Raw genomic sequence first — 18,510 nt, 5'->3', positions numbered from 1 at the left:
AGAGTTTGGTTATAGGTATGACCTTTTTAGAAAAGTCTTTAATGAAACTCATGTAGAAGTTTGCAAAGTCTATAAAGCTTTGTATCTTCTTCACTGCAGCGGGTGGCGTCCAGTCAAGCACTGCTCCAATCTTCCTCTTATCCATGGTCAGGCTCTCTGGAGCGATTATAAATCCTAAGAAGTCCACCGACTTCACTCCAAAAGCACATTTCTCCAACTTTGCGTACAGACTATTTTCTCTTAATTATTGTCAAATTCTTTTAACTTGCAATTGATGTACCTCTTCTGTAAAAGAGTAGATCAGGCTATTGTCAATGTACACTATGGCACACTGGTCAATAAATTCCTTTGATATGTCGTTGATAAAATATTGGAAGGCCACTAGGGCGTTAGAGAGACTATATAGCATTACTCAAATAATCCATATTTGATTCTGAAGGCCGTCTTCCACTTGTCTCCTTCATGCTCTCTTATCAGATGATAGGCACACCACAAATCTATTTTTGTAAAAATCTTTGCAACTTTCAGTTGATTGAGTAAGACTGAGGTCAAAGATAAGGGGTAGCAATTCTTTGTGGTTATCCTATTCGGTACTCAGTAGTCAATACAGGGTCTCAATTCTCCATCCCTTTTGGGAACGAAGAAGAGTGGCGATGAGCCCGGGAGACTGTGAGGGTCGACTGAATCAATTTTCCAGAAATTTGTGCAGATAATCCTTCAGATACTGATTCTCCACTTCAGTGAGGGCGTAGATTCTACTACAAGATAGGTTTGCCCCTGGTACCAGGTCAATTTTAAAATCATAAGATCAATGTGGCTGCAGTTTCTTTGACTTCCTTTCACTGAACACATCTGCAAACTTTTGATATTCCACTATTTGGACAACACATACCATCATCTTGTTCTCTCACAAAAGAGTGGCCGGATTCTCACTCTTTCTCTCCATCCTTTTGTGATAGCAATGTTCGGTGCAATAACTGGAGTCTAACGCCACTGTTCTCTCACTCCAACTTATCATGGGGCTATGTTCGGTAAGCCAAGGTAGTCCCAGAATGAGTTGTAATTGGGGGCATCAATGAGGGTAAACTGTATCTCTTCACGATGGCCTTCAGTGGAAATTAGTTTGACAGGCTCAGTGTAGCTGATGACAGGACCAGACGATAAGTCAATTCCATCCACAGCCCTTACGGCTTCACTTTTGGCCTTTTCAAATGCTTCTAAGCCCACTTTGGAGGTAAATTTGAGATCACAAACATTTCCGGTAGCCCCAGAATACAACATCACAGCTGCACCTTGAAGGGTCTTTTCCCCAAATGTTATTGTTATAGTTAAGATCAGATGCGGAGCAGAAAATTGTAAGGTATTCACAACTTGATGACTATTTGGAGTTGTTTCTCCTTTCGCATCCGCCAGTCCCCCTCCTCCTACTGGTGGTGCTGCAAGTTTTCCTTCTTGAAGAGCTTGGGCTTCTTTGGACAATCATTTACAAAAGGCCCACTAGTTCCACAGTAAATACAAAGGTTATTTTGCCTTCTTTTTTCCTTCTCTTCTTTGGAAAGGGGGCCTCTTATTGTTCCAATTTGCATCGGTTCGATTCCTAGCTCTTTCTCAAACGATTTCACGACCTCTGTTCTTACACAATCAAACCTGGAAATACTCGGATGGAATTATCTTCTTTTTTTACCTTTTTTTTTCTGTTTGTCGATAATCTATTTCCAGGACTAAGTCAATCAAAGCAGACACCTCTGTAGGACGATTGGGAATTTGTGCTAAGGCGTCCTTCAGATCATCCTTCAAACCATGATAAAATAAGGCTGCTCTCTTGCTTTCTGGCCATTCGGTCTCAACCACCAACTTGTTGAATTAACTCTTGCTGTATTACTTCTAAAATCTTACCTAAACTTTTTAAGTCGTAACCCTCTGCCATGCTGCTCAGGTGTGTTTTTTTAAATGTGGGCACTTCACTCTGTCAGGCCCCACTAGTGTACTCACAAACCTTCCTGGTATTTACAGGAACAGAATGATGAATTTTCCCAATTCCCCCAACAGACCTCCACCGAGCCCTAATACAAGTGCTCACGTGAACCCTGCCGGGGGAAAGGGGATGGAGACAGAGACAGAGAAGAGAATGCCTGGCTTCTTGTGGTTCACTTCTACGCCAGTTGTCAGCGTCTTCCTGGCTCTGACTCATTGTTAGTATTTCTTGTGTGCACTGTAAGTTAAAAACAACATATAATTACTAACTTCATAAACCTTTTTGCTTTTTCTTCTTTTCTTAAAACATATTGATTTTCTCTCTTTCCTTCTCTCTTACCCTTTAAGCTAAGACCTTTGCTTTTCTTCTTTTTAGTTTTCTTCTTTCTTTCTTTTATTGTTATGCTTGTTTTCCAATTATCTTTTTCTAGTTGTGCCTATTCTTATATAACATCACATTTTATTAACATATCTTTCTTTACAGGCTTATAGTTGCTGTTCTGGAGTAAATGAAGAAACTTCCAAGTCACTGGTTTTCTATGTGAGGAACGGGTGAGCGACTTCTTACTTTCTTGGATACTTCTTTCTTTTCTATCTTTTGAGTAGAACTCCTAATCCGTAATTCCTATGAAAAATTCTAACTAACTAAACTGACGCATCCGAAACAAAAACTACCCTAAGCTAACTTCTGCGCAAGCTCAGTGAAATACTTCTACACTAACCCTGACTGACTAAGCGCAAGCGCGGGACGAGCACACTCTGCAAAATCGTTGGTGAAGTGCACAGCTCAGAACGCTGCCAGTGCACTTCACAGCCGAGTCTGTCCTTGCGCCTTCAATGGCCTGCGAGAGGCTAGACCGGCAACTTCCGAACTCTTTCCTGGACGCCTGCAGAGTACTCTAAGAGACCTGCAATGGGCGAACACAACCCTGGTCTTCCTACAACCGAGCCTGCATCCCCCACTGCGGTAAATTACAGGCGCACATTGAGCGAGGTGAGTTTCAGATTTGGGAACCCTGACACGGCACCATGTTCCCTCGTGACACTGTGCTGTTCGTCACTATTCACCAGTCCAGGGATGGCTACTCATCCTTGCGACTGGGAAGTCAATGGATGCAAACAGTGCAGGACGCGTGCATGGGAGTACCACCAAGGGAGATGGGGCAAGGGCGGGTAGGGCGCTCGACCTCGGACCTGGGGATCTGGGTTCGAGTCTCGGTAACGATGCCAAAAACCTCCTGTGATTCTGGGCAAATCACTTAATCTCCACGTGCCTAAAATGAATGCGTGTCCTCATGTAACGTAACTGGTGCTATGTAAAGCGCTCTGATACCCGATTTAGTTCGGGTCTAGTTCGCGCTATATAAAACTCTGTAAAAAAAAACACCCCTAAAACCTATATCAAGAGCATGAATAATTGTTACTATGTAACTACAGGTTTGCTGCTCACAATGTTTATCCTCTAACAACTCTCTCGCTTCACCTCCTCTCTCCACTCCGCTCTTCTTCTTACAGTTTGGTTGACCCCCTGGTCACTCTGTTAAACATACCTGGAATATGTAGGTTTAGTTCTATGTAAAGTGCTCTAGTTTCTTGTGATGAAGCACTGCTTTAGAAAAGCACAATCAATAACGAAATAAAATGCTTTATTCATCATGAAAGCCAAAGATAAATCCCTCAAGAGGTGGTCATTAGAGCTACCAAACATACAAACAAAAATCAGGTACACAGTACACCTTATATCCAGAGTGAGTGAATAACCAATAGAGAAAGAAAAAAGGGACACATCAAAGAAAGAAAAAAGAATACTGGTTTCATTAGATTTGCCCTATTAAAACATGAGTACCTCTTGTATTTAGATTATTTCTACTTATATCGGCCTCTCAAATCATGTTGGTTCTTACTGATCGTACTACCGAATTTTTACACCAACAACATTGTGGTACAAGAATATCGAGGACAGAATATCAAGAGACAAAGGCAAGTGCATATAGGGAAGTATAGATGTACTATTTCTACATTCACAGCTACGAAATTTGACAATATATGTACAGTGCAGATATATATATGTGGAATTAAGTATAAAAAACCTAGAGTTACTTACCAGTTGCTATTTTTTTTAATTATTTTGTCCTCTATTATCTGTCCTACCGATATTTTGGGTTGCATATCCAAGGTGAACACCATTCTTACTGGATACATGACACCATTTTATTTCAAAGATCAAATCTATGTGCACATATTGTGGTTGGAATGTATCCTTTCCTTGAGATGTGTACTATTAGTAACATAATCCTTTCTCTCTAGCCTGCAGAAAGCATGACACTTTAATGGCCTGTGATTGATATAGAGAATATTTGTGACTGTGATGGGGGGAACAGCCCAAACTTTACACTCTCCCTCCCTGCACACATACGCAAAGGTACAGGGCAATGGGGGCGCTGTATTTTGGGCATCAGAAAACACCAGTAGAAGCACAGCCACATCGCAACGTGCCATTTATTTTTAACATTGTAAATTAAGTACCACTCTTACCAAGAAGGCAGGAATATAGTCTCATCATGCTGTAGGTCAGATGAATAGGTGAAGTCTGCACCAGGAACTTACATTCTAGACGTATAAAGTTGAGGCAAGGCTGGACCAGCCAGTTAAACATGTCATTAATCTGAAAGAAATACAAAGAATTTAAAAGAATGTCATTCAAATGCATCATCCTCTATGAGCCACCAAGCCCAGATATTACAGTCCATCAATAGACGATATACTCTATCTGTATAAATCCTGATATGGTATTTTTTCCTTCTTGAAAAGCAATATTTGTACCTGAGGGAATAGATTCTTTGATCATGTTGCAGAAAAAAGAACATTTTGGGAGGTGCTACATAGAGTAGCTTTACATGAATCTCTAGATTACATTCAGTTCTTCAGACCAAGATATTCAAATATCTAACTAGAAAATAATTATTGCCCCAAATATTTCTTAAGTATCAAATGTACTAAGGAAGGAACAACTCAATGCTTTTTAGACAACAATGAAGAAATGCATGATGTCTAGATTACTTTGCTCTGCCCTGGCTGTTCTTTCCCTGATTTTTAATGTACTTCCTGGAAGCCATGCCTAACGCCAAAATATCCAGATTTTAGAAAAAAGAAGTAAAGCGCGTTTGGATTTGAACATCTTTTTTTTATGCTTCAGAGCTGGTAGCATCAGGAAAACCTTCAAGAGATCTCTTAAACAATGCCTTGCCCCCCTCAAATGAAACCCTGATATGATAACTGCGAATTTAAGTAATTTATGGCAAATAATGAACCTCAGCTTTTCCCTTCATTAGGTGAATGAATGATTTATTGTCAGCCTCTCGTCTGCCAGGTTGTGTGAACATCTGCAGCTGCTTTAGTATGTACCACTTACTGTCTACAATGCACAGACACCACAGGTTCTTAGTACAGTCTTTCTGATTGAAACGATTATGAAATAAGTAAATAGAAATAGAAAAGGGCAATGATTCTGTTACACTCTCTCAATACCTGTCAATGAATTAGGTCTACAATATAAATTCTATAAGATCAAATTGTACATTTCTGCTAACAGAGAGTAGGGCTAAAGAAAATAAACCACAGTCTGACAGATAGACTGTCTCAAATGGCCGCCTGGCAGGAGCTCTAGGAAGGAGCTCACGGGCTTTGGGTTAACTTTTTGTTGGAAATCCCTGCTGTCCCACCCCCTCAATTCCGCCCAAGCTCTTGGAACCTACCGTGGATGTAGCACCGGGACGTTACTCCGCAGACCTGCTGCCCTATCCGCTAAACATGGACACCTCTGAACATGGACATGGCCCACCTCCTACGCGGGATAAATCCCATTGAGTGTCCACTGCTGGGTGCGGGCTCTGGAGGCTGTGCAGATCCTCAAGCCTGATCGAATACCATGCATGTAGGCAGTTCGTCGGGAGAGTGGAGGAAGGCAAGGTCGTTGCCGCCCCCAACCCACAGGTGAGCCTGCTAGCTAGTGGCTGTGAGTGTTGTTGCTCAAATAAAAGAAAAAAGGGGATTGCGATCGGTGCAGAGCTTCTCTGAACCACTCGTACCGCTGACCTCGCTTTGAGGGAGCTGACCTGTATGTTTCCAGTCAGGGGTGGCTGGCCCTCTGCGCCGTCCAAGCCCAGCTGTGCTGTGAGAACAGGTCTACTCCACCGCCAGGGTTTGCGGTGACTTCGACCTTACTCTCCAGTCACCCTCCAGATGCCACAAAGACGCTGCTGACTCTCCCCCCAGTGAGACATGTCATGGCAACCTGGAACACTCCATGGACTATAGTCACTGCCATCTTGATCAATTTGGCCGGACCAGCGCCATATTGAAGTGAACCAGGGTGAAGGAAACCTCTTGCAGGATCTTTCAGGAGAAATTAAAAGAGGACTCACACAAAGAGAAAGAATGAGTCAACTGACAAAGGACTAATATTACCCTTGCAGCACAGAAAGGGACAAAGGAAACCAATTTTTCAACCACACTGCCTACTCACTAAAATTACAACAGAACCAGCCTCTCTCCAACTATGTAGGCTGGATCAAAATTAAGCTATATAAAATAAATAAACAATACATTCTCATTAAGCTCCCAAACTCTCAGCCATTTGGGACTGGACTGATTCCAGCCCTACCTCAAGCATGGCCTTGTTCTATCCCTCCTACACCAATATCCAGGGTATACCTCCTGGTTGGAGTCAGCCTCCTTCTACTCTTAAAATACATTAGGGCACTCCCTGAGGGTAAGATGGTGCCTGCCCCATCAACATACCTCTGCTCTTCAATGGCCAAGTGCATGAAACCTCATGGTCCAAACTCTTTCTCCATCACCATCCCCCCAAATCTCTCAGTTAAGGAGACAAAAAACTTCAAACATAGACTGATTAAACAACACACTGAAACACTGTTTGCTGATACATATTACAATACCTCCAAAGGCCAACAGAAAACGGATCTAATTTTCCACACCCAGCGACCTGCGAAATGGAACACTATACTAAGGATCTACCTTCATATATCCGAAACAACAAGCACCCAACACACCTGCAAAGTGACAATCTCTAACTCTCCTACGTTCAAAGGCAACATCTCTGCTACCATCTACAGAAATGGAATAGCCTTGATTCAAGCCAATGACGCCAAGCTGAATTCACATTTGAATCCCTATTCCCTATGCTATGGAACGCCATTACCCATTTGCACTTTACTCACTGGCACAACTCACCCTCCCTTACCCAACCTCCCCCACTAGTGTCAACACAAAATAATCTCAAGACTCACACTAACAACTTTAACTTTACCCCCTCCTCCACCACTCTCTCTGCCTCCTCACCTCTAAGTGGCCACACATCTCTTACCTACTGTACCATATTACTACCCCACTTCCACACTAAAGACATGTTAACCAGACCAGTTCTGAGGAACATCACTAATTTGACTCCACAACCCCCTTTGACTCTCCCTCCACTCTTCCTATTCTACGATCCTCTTTCCCAATGCAGTTCTTGAGGGTGACCTACTTACATATGCACCCTACTCTCGCAACCTACCATCAGTACTCACCATTCTGATGTCTGAAACAAGACAAGAGTGCCCACACTACTTGTCCACAATACCCATCATGAACAATATTGTAACCAATGACACTGTGAGTCACACTCTTACTGACAGACACTCTCCATCTATGGACTGCCTCACACCAGAAAGCTTGAAACTAAACATCCTTACCCCCTCCTCACTGAATATTAATCAGAAACTTTTTCTGATGGAAAGCCAATTAGAGATAGTAATAGAGGGTATAAACAAAATCCTAATGAACCTAAACACACACCCGGAGCCTGCCCAACGCTTACACCTACCACCCACCGTCACCAACAATCAACACCCAAGTCTTCCCAAGACACAGTCCCACAGCTAGAGCTCAAAGCCTTTTAAGAACCAGTCTCAGAGACCAAAAAGAACCACAATGTCTCTGAGGGTGGCGATGGATCTTGCCAATTCTTATGACTTATCGTCAACCAGAGACAACCCCAATTCCAAGATCCAGGTTATCACTGGATTTGGGAGAGACCACATCCCACCAAGAACGATGAGGCCACCAGCTCACCATATCAATATACCCATGAAGCCTCCCCCTAAGAAGCTCAACAAGGGAATGACCAACTGCATGCTTATAAACTGCAGATCTGCAACCAAACATGCAACATCATTGACAGAAACCATACTGAACCATGACATTGATATCACGTTCATCACAGAAACTTGGTTGAACAAATCCTCCTACCCAATCATAGACACCCTAGTGCCTCCCTGTGTTTTTATCATCAAGAAAGCCAGAACAAAACATTGTCATGGTGGCATTACAATCATCCACAAGAACAGTATTACCATTACTGAAACTGACACCTTCACCTACTACACATTTGATTATCTAACCTCCAACATAACGTTGAAGTAGAACAACGCAGTACTGTCACTTCCTCTACCACATTCCAGGCAACACTCACCTTCGGAGAACACCTATCTGACCTGATAACACACTGCTCACTCTTGGACTCTAATAACATAATCTTAGGTAACCTCAACCTTCATTGGAATGACAAGAACAATACTCCTTAAACAAACTTTTACACAATAATAATCTTATCCAGCACTGCAAAGAACAAACTCATAACAGAGGCTCAATCCTTGATGTCATTATAGCTCATAAAGATACAGTTACTATTGACCACAACCTTCCTGTCGACTGGTCGGACCACCACATTATTCTATTTCACATTAACCAAAAATTCCTCACTCAGCCCGTACACAGAAATCCCTTCATTAGGTGAGAAGCATAATACAGATTCCCCTAGCTGGAAGAAAGGGTGATAACACTCTTCCCCCCCACTGCAGATAACCTCTATACAACTGAACTTACAGCACATTACAACACAACACAACAATGACAGCCATCCTCTGAAACAAAATAAGTCAGAAACACCCCATTGAGATCCTGTTTCAATGTAGACCTAAACTCTGAAAGAAGACAAGTCAGAGATACTGAAAGACTTTTGCGGACAAACCTCTCCGTAACCTACTTTGGCCAGCTCAAAACAGAATGCAGGGAATATAAAAGAAGTGTCAGGAATGAAAAAGCCGCCTTCTTATGCAGTGCATTAGACAATGCAAAAAAAGTCCCAAAGAGCTCTTCAATATCATTAAACAACAAACCTCCAAGCCACCCACAAAAACCGCGCAGACCTCCAAAGAACTCTGTAACAATTTTGACAATTTCTTTGATGATTAAATCACCAAGATTGAGCGCTCCCTCGACAACTATATCCTGTCATCCAACAAAAGCCCGCCCTCCTGTAATGAAGGAAACAATTCCCCCACACACCCCCTGGACTCCCAAGCACGGATCTCCAACCTGGACTCGCAAACATCCGTCTCTCTAATGGACATAACCAAAGGCAACCAACTCCAAGAGCCCCCCCCATGTTGCCTAGGAGTGGGAAGACGTTCAACCCCCTCTCAGAAGCAGACATTCCTGAAATTATTAATATTTCCAAGCCCTCCTTCCACATAGCTAACCCTATTCATGCCCACCTAGCAAAAAAGAGGAACCACGCCTGTCCCCTTTTTGGGCCAAGATTATAAATAGCTCCTTGAGAAACGGAGTTATGCCAGACTGTCTGAAAATCGACCAAGTCATGCCATTACTAAAAAAAAATGGGCACGGACCCGAATAACCTAATTAACTTCAGTCTTTTTTCCAATCTCCCCTTTTTAGCCAAAATCCTTGAAAGATGTGTTCTCCTCCAACTCAACCAACACATTAACAGCAACAACCTACGTGACACTCACCAATTGGACTTTAGAAATGGGTGCAGCACTGAGACAGCAATCCTGAATGTTATAGATGATGTATACAAATCACTTGATGTAGACCGATGCTATCTACTCATACTCCTTGACCTATCAGCAGCCTTTGACACGGTTGACTACAAACTTCTCATAAACTCCCTCCGAGAAAGAATCAGAGTGGATGGGGTGGTCCTACAATGTGTCACATCCTTCCTACAAAACCACTTTCAGCAAATAAAAATAAACAATTCTACTTCTGACATATTTCCTATAGCCTGGGGTGTCCCACAAGGGTCAGTTCTCTCTTCTTCACTGTTCAACATCTACATGGAGCCCCTCACCTTCATACTCAAAAAAGCCAACTTCCTCTTCCATCTCTATGCGGATAATACCCAGCTCTACATGGAAAAATCCTTAATAGGTGACATACATAGACTAAATGACATTCTCAGAGACGTCCAGCACTGGCTGCCACACAACCACCTAAAAATCAACCAAGATACGAAAGAAATCCTCCTCCTATCCAATAATAAACAAAGCCCCCGAATTAAAGAATTGCTAATTTCCATTGATGCTCTTAACTGTAATCTTACCCTGGCTGACTCAGCAAAATCCCTGGGATTCACTCTGGACCCACGTTTGAACATGAGCCAACATATAAAGAGCACTGCTAAGAGCGCCTTCTACAACCTAAATATCCACAACAAAATCAAACCTTTCCTCCCTCCCAATGACCTTAAACATGCCACACAATCTCTTGTTCTGTCCAGATTGGAATATGGGAATGCAACCCTCACAGGCATGGCAAAATCACACTTATCCTCCCTCCGAACAACTCTAAATGCAGCTGCTAGGATGGTCACTGGAATCAAGAATTACAACCACTTCTCACTCTCTCTTGAAAGAACTAAAGTGGCTCCTGATTGAAGCGCGTTCCAACTTCAGACTTTCATGTCTCACCCACAAAACCCTTCACACCGGCAAACCGGTTTACCATGCATCCAAACTCAAAAAGTAGGCCAGATGAGAAATATTAGGAGCACAAACACACTACTTCTCATTCCTCCCAAAACTTGCAAACAAAAAACCTTGGCATAATCCTTCTCTGGAAATGTTCTTAAAACATGGAACTCTATCCCAGTCCTATCAGTACCAACCCTTCCTCCATAAACTTCAAAAGACAGCTCAAGGACCTCTTCCTCAACCGACACCTCCACCAACTGGATAGCAACCACCCAGCGAGACAGAGTGCCTCTGCTACAGGAATCTCGTCCAGCTGACAAACAATCGACCACAGCAAGAGGGTTTTTAAACCAACTGTCTTTTGCTCCGCTTCTATGATCCCCTCCTGGCCTTAGCCTGATTTGACACAAGACAATGCTGTTTACTGAAATAATGCTGTAAAGTGCTCTGATACCTTCGGGTCTGGCCAACGCTATAAAAGAGTCTCAAATAAATAATGAATAAATAAGATAGACAGTCAAGATTGAGTTGAAAAAGGAACATTGAAAAAAGGTAAAGGAATATAAAATAAATCATTCAGAAGGCTTTACCATTTCACGATGTTCAGGTAAGAGTTGTTCAGGTAGCGTATCCATATATGAATCTTTTAATGGCTTCCACCCAAGCTGATGAGGCTCCATATAAATCATACCGCACCTGGAATAAAGAAACAGTCAGGACACCTAAAGATGGACTTCTAAAAATAAATCAGGTGCAGAATCCAGGCCATCACTGAGGTAGAGGGGCATGAAATGGGAGAGATTCCAAACTATTTTGAAAACATCAATAGAATCAAGAAGTTTATGTTGTCGCAGATGGTCGGGGGCATTTTGTAGCAAGGGCCCCCTGAAATCTGACTTGGATCCTGTATTTGTCTTCGACTTTAAGAAGACTTAATGAACAGTAACATCTAAAGGATTTGTGAAGCCCAGTATTGAATGTATTAGTTCTTTTCGGCTCATTCAGACCCTCATGATGCTAAAAGTAAGGGTGCAAACCCTTAGTTATTCTGGCCCTAAGTTTCTTTTAAGCTTCTCGGTTGTCAAATTGGAAAACTAAGCTGGTTTTTATGAGCACAGTTATTTTTTATGGCAGGGATTTTGACTGCCCCACTCACTTTACTAGGGGGCCACTTGGAAAGCGGGGGCCCCTGGGCAATTGCCCACTGTGCCCGTGGCCGAAACATCTGTTACTGACACTAGCATTGCTCAATAAATGGATGGGAGCACTATGAGGCAGCCACCGGACTTACATGGGCAGTAAGGGGGCTGGTCATTTTAAGACTAAGAAGATCCCTTCATGATCTAGCTTCCATGGCTCCAAATTGGTACGACCGGGACAGTGGTGGATCTTTAGTGCTAAGTTGTCTTAATTGAGAGGCTACATATCTTCCAGGGGGGATAAAAATATGAAAGTATCCTTATGAAAATACCTAACCGCTCTTCTTTTCTTATACACATATTTCATTTATCTGTAAAACATAACATTGAATTTTGTTGATGTTGTAACACCCATTACAACTGTTGCCTTTGTCTCATGTGCTTATTTAAATACCATCCACCGCTTATTGAATTCTGGAGGATTAGTATCCGGCCATGTGCAGACAACCATAATTCTCACAATCGCTATTATCCTAACTGCTGATCTGCTTTGGGTTTATTTGCAGGGTACTACCAACCCCAAGAAGTTTTTCAGAGTTAACTCTAGGAAGGTCATACTTGCTGGTCAAAGACGATGGAAGACAGAGGCTTAGACCCTGATTACAAGCTAATGGGTAAATTGTGACCCTTGAGGAGACAGTAGTTTGCACAGGGATCAGAATTCGGAGTTATTTGATGATTATGACACCTCAACTGTTTTCCCCTCAAAGATTTTTGCAGGTCAAACCATCCGAACTTGATTGCAGTGGGAGAGGCGGGAGAGTGGCGGGGGGAGGCCTAAAACACATTATGTGTTTTATGTAACCCCTTTACCATTTTATCGTACTCTGAATCCAATCCACACTTGAACTCACTTGAATAGACTTGCATTTTCCTCCTTGACTTTCATAGCTGCTTTTGCGTCTTCTCAATATGTAATTTGAATGGGCAGAGGCTGTTTATAGATGCTAATGTACTTTGAAATGACCTTTATTGTGTTGTCGGATCCACTGGTGGCTAGCATGAATTCTATGATTTTATAATTTTATTGCTTATTACAAGAATCATTTTTAATGAAAAAAAAACCTGTTCAGGGAGCTCTTACATTAAGGGAAATGTTAGAGGCTTGCCATGCTGACAGGGTTGCATATTTTGTCTTTTAAACTGGTTTTATATGTACAAACTGCATTTGATTTTTAATTGATGACTCGTATATTCATTTTATGAAGACATTTGTGCACCTCTATGGCTTTACCAAGCTAAGTAAAGTATTTAATCACAATCCTGTTTTCCTATTTCAAAATTAATCTGCAAAATATTAGTAAATGCACCATGGAAATTACCTGCTGACAGTGGCAGGGGAAGCCTGCTCCAAATCTGCCGGTTCGAAGATCAAACTCATTTTTGAGCTCATTTGAATTATTTCACCACTCATTAGACACAGCTGCAAGAAAACATCAAGCAAAAACCAACATGTGATATCAGTGGTATGTTATCTGTTGCTATAAAAGTAAACAATACATAAATAAAAAAGACACACATTCAATTGTTGAATGGGTGGAAAGGTGAAATAGTTCAATAGATTCAAAGAGTCACACTAGCCACCCATACATATTGAGGCTTTTAATGCCATTGGCAGATTATTTTCCAGCTCTATGTGTGTGGTGGAAGATATGAATTTTCATTTTCATACAAAAAAGATTGAATAGCCCCCAATTCCATAGAAGGTCTCCTCCGCCTCAGTTCCTTGATGGAAGGTTTTGGTGTGATCCGTTAAGCATGGGCTGAGAAAAAGGGGTGTCCCAAACACATTTTTCCTCACGCAATTTTCCATAGGAACATTAGACACAGTTGCAGCCTAAATGGCTAAATTTGAATTACACCAAATTTGGGTGAAAACTAGATCTTTATCCAGAAAACACACTTTTTGTGATTTGGTGCAAATCACTTCAGTAGTTTTGGGAGAAATTAAGGTTAAAAATGTATCTACATTTCACACTGCGGGGATCTTCAGACCTAAAAAATCAAAAGCTTAGATCTACTTGGATTCCTCAACATCAACAAAGATGTTGCGGCAACCATTTTTGGAATCGGGGACGGACCACCTACACCTGACCCCCAGGGCCGAAAATGGTGTGGTGACGTAGAGAGCGAGGGGAAACAGAATATAATTTGGGTGTTATCAGCAAAGAAGTAATAAAAAATAATGTCACTAAGGGAGACTGGAGATGAGGAGTCCAAAGACATAGCCTCAGGAGATGCCTTCTAATAGAAAGCGGCATGTGGATTTAATTTAATATATGAGGCCGCGTAGTTGAATTCGTCCTCAAGAAAGACATAGAGTCAAAATGATGAAATACTGGTAATGTCAAAGTAAGACATACGTGCCACTAGTATGTCAGAGTAAAGAGTATCAAGTGCATAAAGAGGCTGAGAAGGATGAGAAGGCATACAAGCAAAGTGCATTTTGTAACAATGACTAAAGGGGATATCAGAGGTTATTGGGGTGAGACCTCGCTTGTTAGGATTTTGGACAAGAAGATACAGGAGATAGGGAATAACTCAAAAGGCTAGACACGTAGAAAAGAAGCTAATGTAGGGGGATGGTACAGGCAATTCTAAAGCAAGGATGGTAGATATCAATGCATATGAATGTGTTGATTAGGTGTGATAAAAAGGCACAATCGAAGCAGAAAGAAAGTTTAGATTATATTGGGAGCAAAGAGGTCTGAGGGCAGTTTCTGCCAAGGAGAAAAGGTCAGTCCATAATATAAACAACGTGTCACTATTCTATCTACTGCTGCTGCGTACACTTAAGAGCATAGGCATTGTATTCTTATTAGCTAATTATACGGTTACCTTTTTGTTGTCATCCAGTACAGTATTCATATTCTCTATCCAGACTGCATCCACAGGTCCATCAAATATAATCCACTTTCTATCTTCGGAAATTGACGAAGCTTGTTCTCTGAATGTGGTTGCAAGGACTCCATCTGTCCACTCATGACTCACTGGGTCAAAACATCCATACAGTTGCCCCATGGTAATGGCTTTGGGATTTATAATTCTGTACTCAACAGCAAATTCATCTATTGACTTGGCTGGAAATACAGAAAAAAGCCCTAATATTAAGAAAACCCTGTGACCAGGGATCAGGTGGAAACCCTCATTTTTAAAAGCTTGCACTGGTATTTTCCTTCTCTTTCATACATTGCTTTTCTCCCAATCTGTACTTCCATTTCCACTATACATACTTCGATCATACTGACATGATACTTTCCCCATCTTCCTGTACACATTCATTGACACATTACTTGCGATAACGTTTTTATAATAAATGTTTTGTGTTAACATGACAGCAAAGCATAGACATGCTAATAACAACTGTACATAGACATGTTTATTCACGTTTAGATTAAGTATATTTAATGTAGGACTGAATTTCAAAATGTCTAACGTTGGTTACCATCTTTGCTTTGTGACATGAACAGTTTTATTTTTAATAAAGCTGAATTTCAAATGTTGTTGAGCACAATTTTCTATTTCTTTCTTTCCCGTGTCAACAAATGTTTTTTCTTTGTAATTACTGAGGATTGTTGCTTTAATGAATAACGCATTCAAGAGACATCTGGTGTGTGCAGACGTGTTCAGGTGTCTTATCTTGTTCCAGATCGCATGACAGACACAGAGAGAAGCTTGTATTGGGAAAAACCTTGAGTACTGATTAAGTATGTAATTGTACAAATGTTTCATGTTGCTTTAGACTGATGGAACGTCTTGTGAGAACTGCATTTAGGGTGTTAAATGTTAGAATCCTTTGAGTTTTAGAATTAGATTTTAGAGTGCTCTCTTAGAGAAAGGACTGACTTTTCCCTTTGAGGTAACCCCATGTTGGTTCGCGCGCTCCTTTATAAGATGTGATTTAATTTGATTTGCATATTAATGGATGCATACGCATTCCAAGTATTAATTGCTGCTAACTTATTTTTGCCTTTTGTAAACCACTGATTTGAAATAAACTTCTATGGTTAGATATTAAATTATTCTGTTTTTTTGTGCAGAGTAATGTGCTTCACATAATTTTGAGTGTCATTTTGAGTGCACTGATTTGTTGACCAGACCCAAAGAGTGGAACACCAAAATACTTAGGTGGATTAACACTGCTATTTAGATGCTTTTCATTATATATAAGTAAATTGTTATTGCACAAACAGCAAAACCACATGTCAAACCGCAAGTTGCCTTTTGCATTCATGGAAATCATTTATTAACAGAAATGATTTAATTCCTGTGAATTACAGCAAATAAGTCAATGGTATGAGATCATCCACATGAATGATTGGAATTGCTGTGTGTACAATGATAACCTGTTAATTTATTCATAATGCAATGCACTTTAACATTAATTATAATGCATGTTTTCTTACAAATCAATGACATTATGTTACACATTCATCGAGGCAGCAAAGGATACATGCCACACATGACAGAAAAATCGGGTTTCTGTCAAATCAAGTGCCTTCCTTTCTAACCTTCTCCCACGCAGTAACACTACCTTAAGTACTGACATGTTGGTGGGAATAAGCATACTCCGAGGTTGGAGAATAACCATATTGAACGTGCAGAACCTGTTAAAACTACATTTCCCATGAGTGTCTTCCTCAGCTGGGACGCATTAATGACTTCAATGGTTGCCGGCGATCTGAACCGTAACCTATAAGTACTGCTTCCGCGATCGAGGGGGAGATTATTTATTTAGTAAATCCTGGTTCCTGCCTACCTCTTATTCGGACCGAGTGCTGATTCCAGGGCTGACAGGGAACTAAAGCAGCCCTGGCAATTTTGTCAGACCAACCAATGGGGGAGGGCAGGCGCAAGTGTGAAGCACTGCTGCTTTTAGTACGAGGGACACATATTGCAGCAACACTGCAAAAGCAGCCCCCAGTAGCAAAACCAGCCCACACTGCTGCAAAACCGACACCCACCCTTCCAGCCTCCCGGGAAAACTCCCAATGCCTGCTATGGCCAGTCCGGTTCTGACTGATTCTGGTGGTGGTAAGGGTGCTTTGCTATGGAAAAGTCAACCTGCCTATATAAACAATAAATTGTGCCCAAGGGGGTCACTGGATATAAACCATTACTGGGCTAGCAACCATAATGTACAAAAAACAAATTTTACCCCAAAGAAATGATATATTTATTTTTCATAATTAGCATTCATTAAGTTGATCACAATTCACCTACACAAAATTACTGACATAAATCCATTGAACATGTAGAAATAGCCTTGCCTCCCGCCCACCATCAGAGGAATCTATGCCACGGCGTAGCGTATCTCTCATATGTACCTGGAGCCCTAGGAACCCACATATCGCATTTATTCTTGATATTTCTTGTTGAGCTGGTCTCAGCGTCCGTCTGTGTGTTCCTCATTTGTTGGACTATTCATAAGTTTTTTCCTCTGGGTCCCACGCTATGCCATTTATGTCGCCCTGATGAAGGTGTAGCCCACATCTGGGTGAGGCACCTAAACGCGCGTTGGTGCTGAATCACCGCGTGTGTTTGGATTTAACTATCACCTCCAAGCAAGTTAAGACACAAGAGTCCGCCATGTGTTTATTGATGGAACCTGCTTTGTCCATTTACCTCATTGTCCTATGTGCGACTTGAATGTTTTTTATTGATAGTTTTGCCTGAGTATGTTTGAAAATCTGAATGGATGCTGGTTTGAATCTGTGTGTGGGACCTAACCTATTTCTACATGTTTGATGTATTTATGTCAGTAATTTTGTATAGCTGAATTGTGATCAACTTAATGAATGCTAATTATGAAAAATAAATATATTAAAACAAAATATTTTTTTGTAAAATGTATTTCTTGTACATTATGGTTGCTAGCCCAGTCATGGTTTATATCCAGTGACCCTCCTTGGGTACACTGTATTGTTTATATAGGCAGGTTGACTTTTCCATAGTAATTTGGTTGTTCTACCCTATCTGTCCTGCCTATCATCCATTCCTAGGGCCCTTTCTTAGTGGTAAGGGTGCTTTGCACCAAAGTCGTTTACTACAATATAGTGTGCCCCTAGTAGTCTGGTAGCATAGTGGGAGGAGTGTGTATTTTGGTTACAGCTGTCTCTTCCTTACTTATTAACGGTGCGTATTGTCATTTTGTTTGAAGAGTGCTACCGAAACACAGATGTGAGGAGAAGCAAATCGAGATCAGGAGTTCGAACACATTCAAGGCTGCATTTGTTATGGTTGTTTCCATGATAGGAGAAATTATCTAGATATTCATATAAAAATATTACGCTAATGGAAAACACTTTTTCTGCATGAGATAATTATGGGACATTCGTGATCTGATTCCTGGATGTGGCGCATAATGGGTATTCATGACGTGTTAATAAAATTCAGCTTTGTTTCAGCTGTACGATTTCAAAAGGAAGATTCTGTGATTGTGCAGGTTCTCTGGATGCCACAATTATGGAGAATAAATAATTGATGATATATCTCTC

General features: G+C 41.2%; 1 protein-coding gene across 1 annotated transcript in view; it reads right to left on the bottom strand.

The window, feature by feature from the left end:
- Window positions 1-18,510, bottom strand: part of DNAH3 (dynein axonemal heavy chain 3) — a 660,573-nt gene that overhangs the window by 233,312 nt on the left and 408,751 nt on the right. The window contains exons 36-39 of the mRNA XM_078665068.1: window positions 14,852-15,093; window positions 13,336-13,436; window positions 11,405-11,510; window positions 4,510-4,639 (exon numbers count right to left, since the gene is read on the bottom strand). Coding sequence (XP_078521194.1) covers window positions 4,510-4,639; window positions 11,405-11,510; window positions 13,336-13,436; window positions 14,852-15,093 — 579 coding nt within the window. The remainder of the gene's footprint in view (window positions 1-4,509; window positions 4,640-11,404; window positions 11,511-13,335; window positions 13,437-14,851; window positions 15,094-18,510) is intronic.

Source organism: Lissotriton helveticus, chromosome 10 (assembly GCF_964261635.1).
Source record: "Lissotriton helveticus chromosome 10, aLisHel1.1, whole genome shotgun sequence".
In the NCBI taxonomy this organism is placed as follows: Eukaryota; Metazoa; Chordata; class Amphibia; order Caudata; family Salamandridae; genus Lissotriton; species Lissotriton helveticus.
This window is presented reverse-complemented; position numbering and strand designations above follow the sequence as displayed.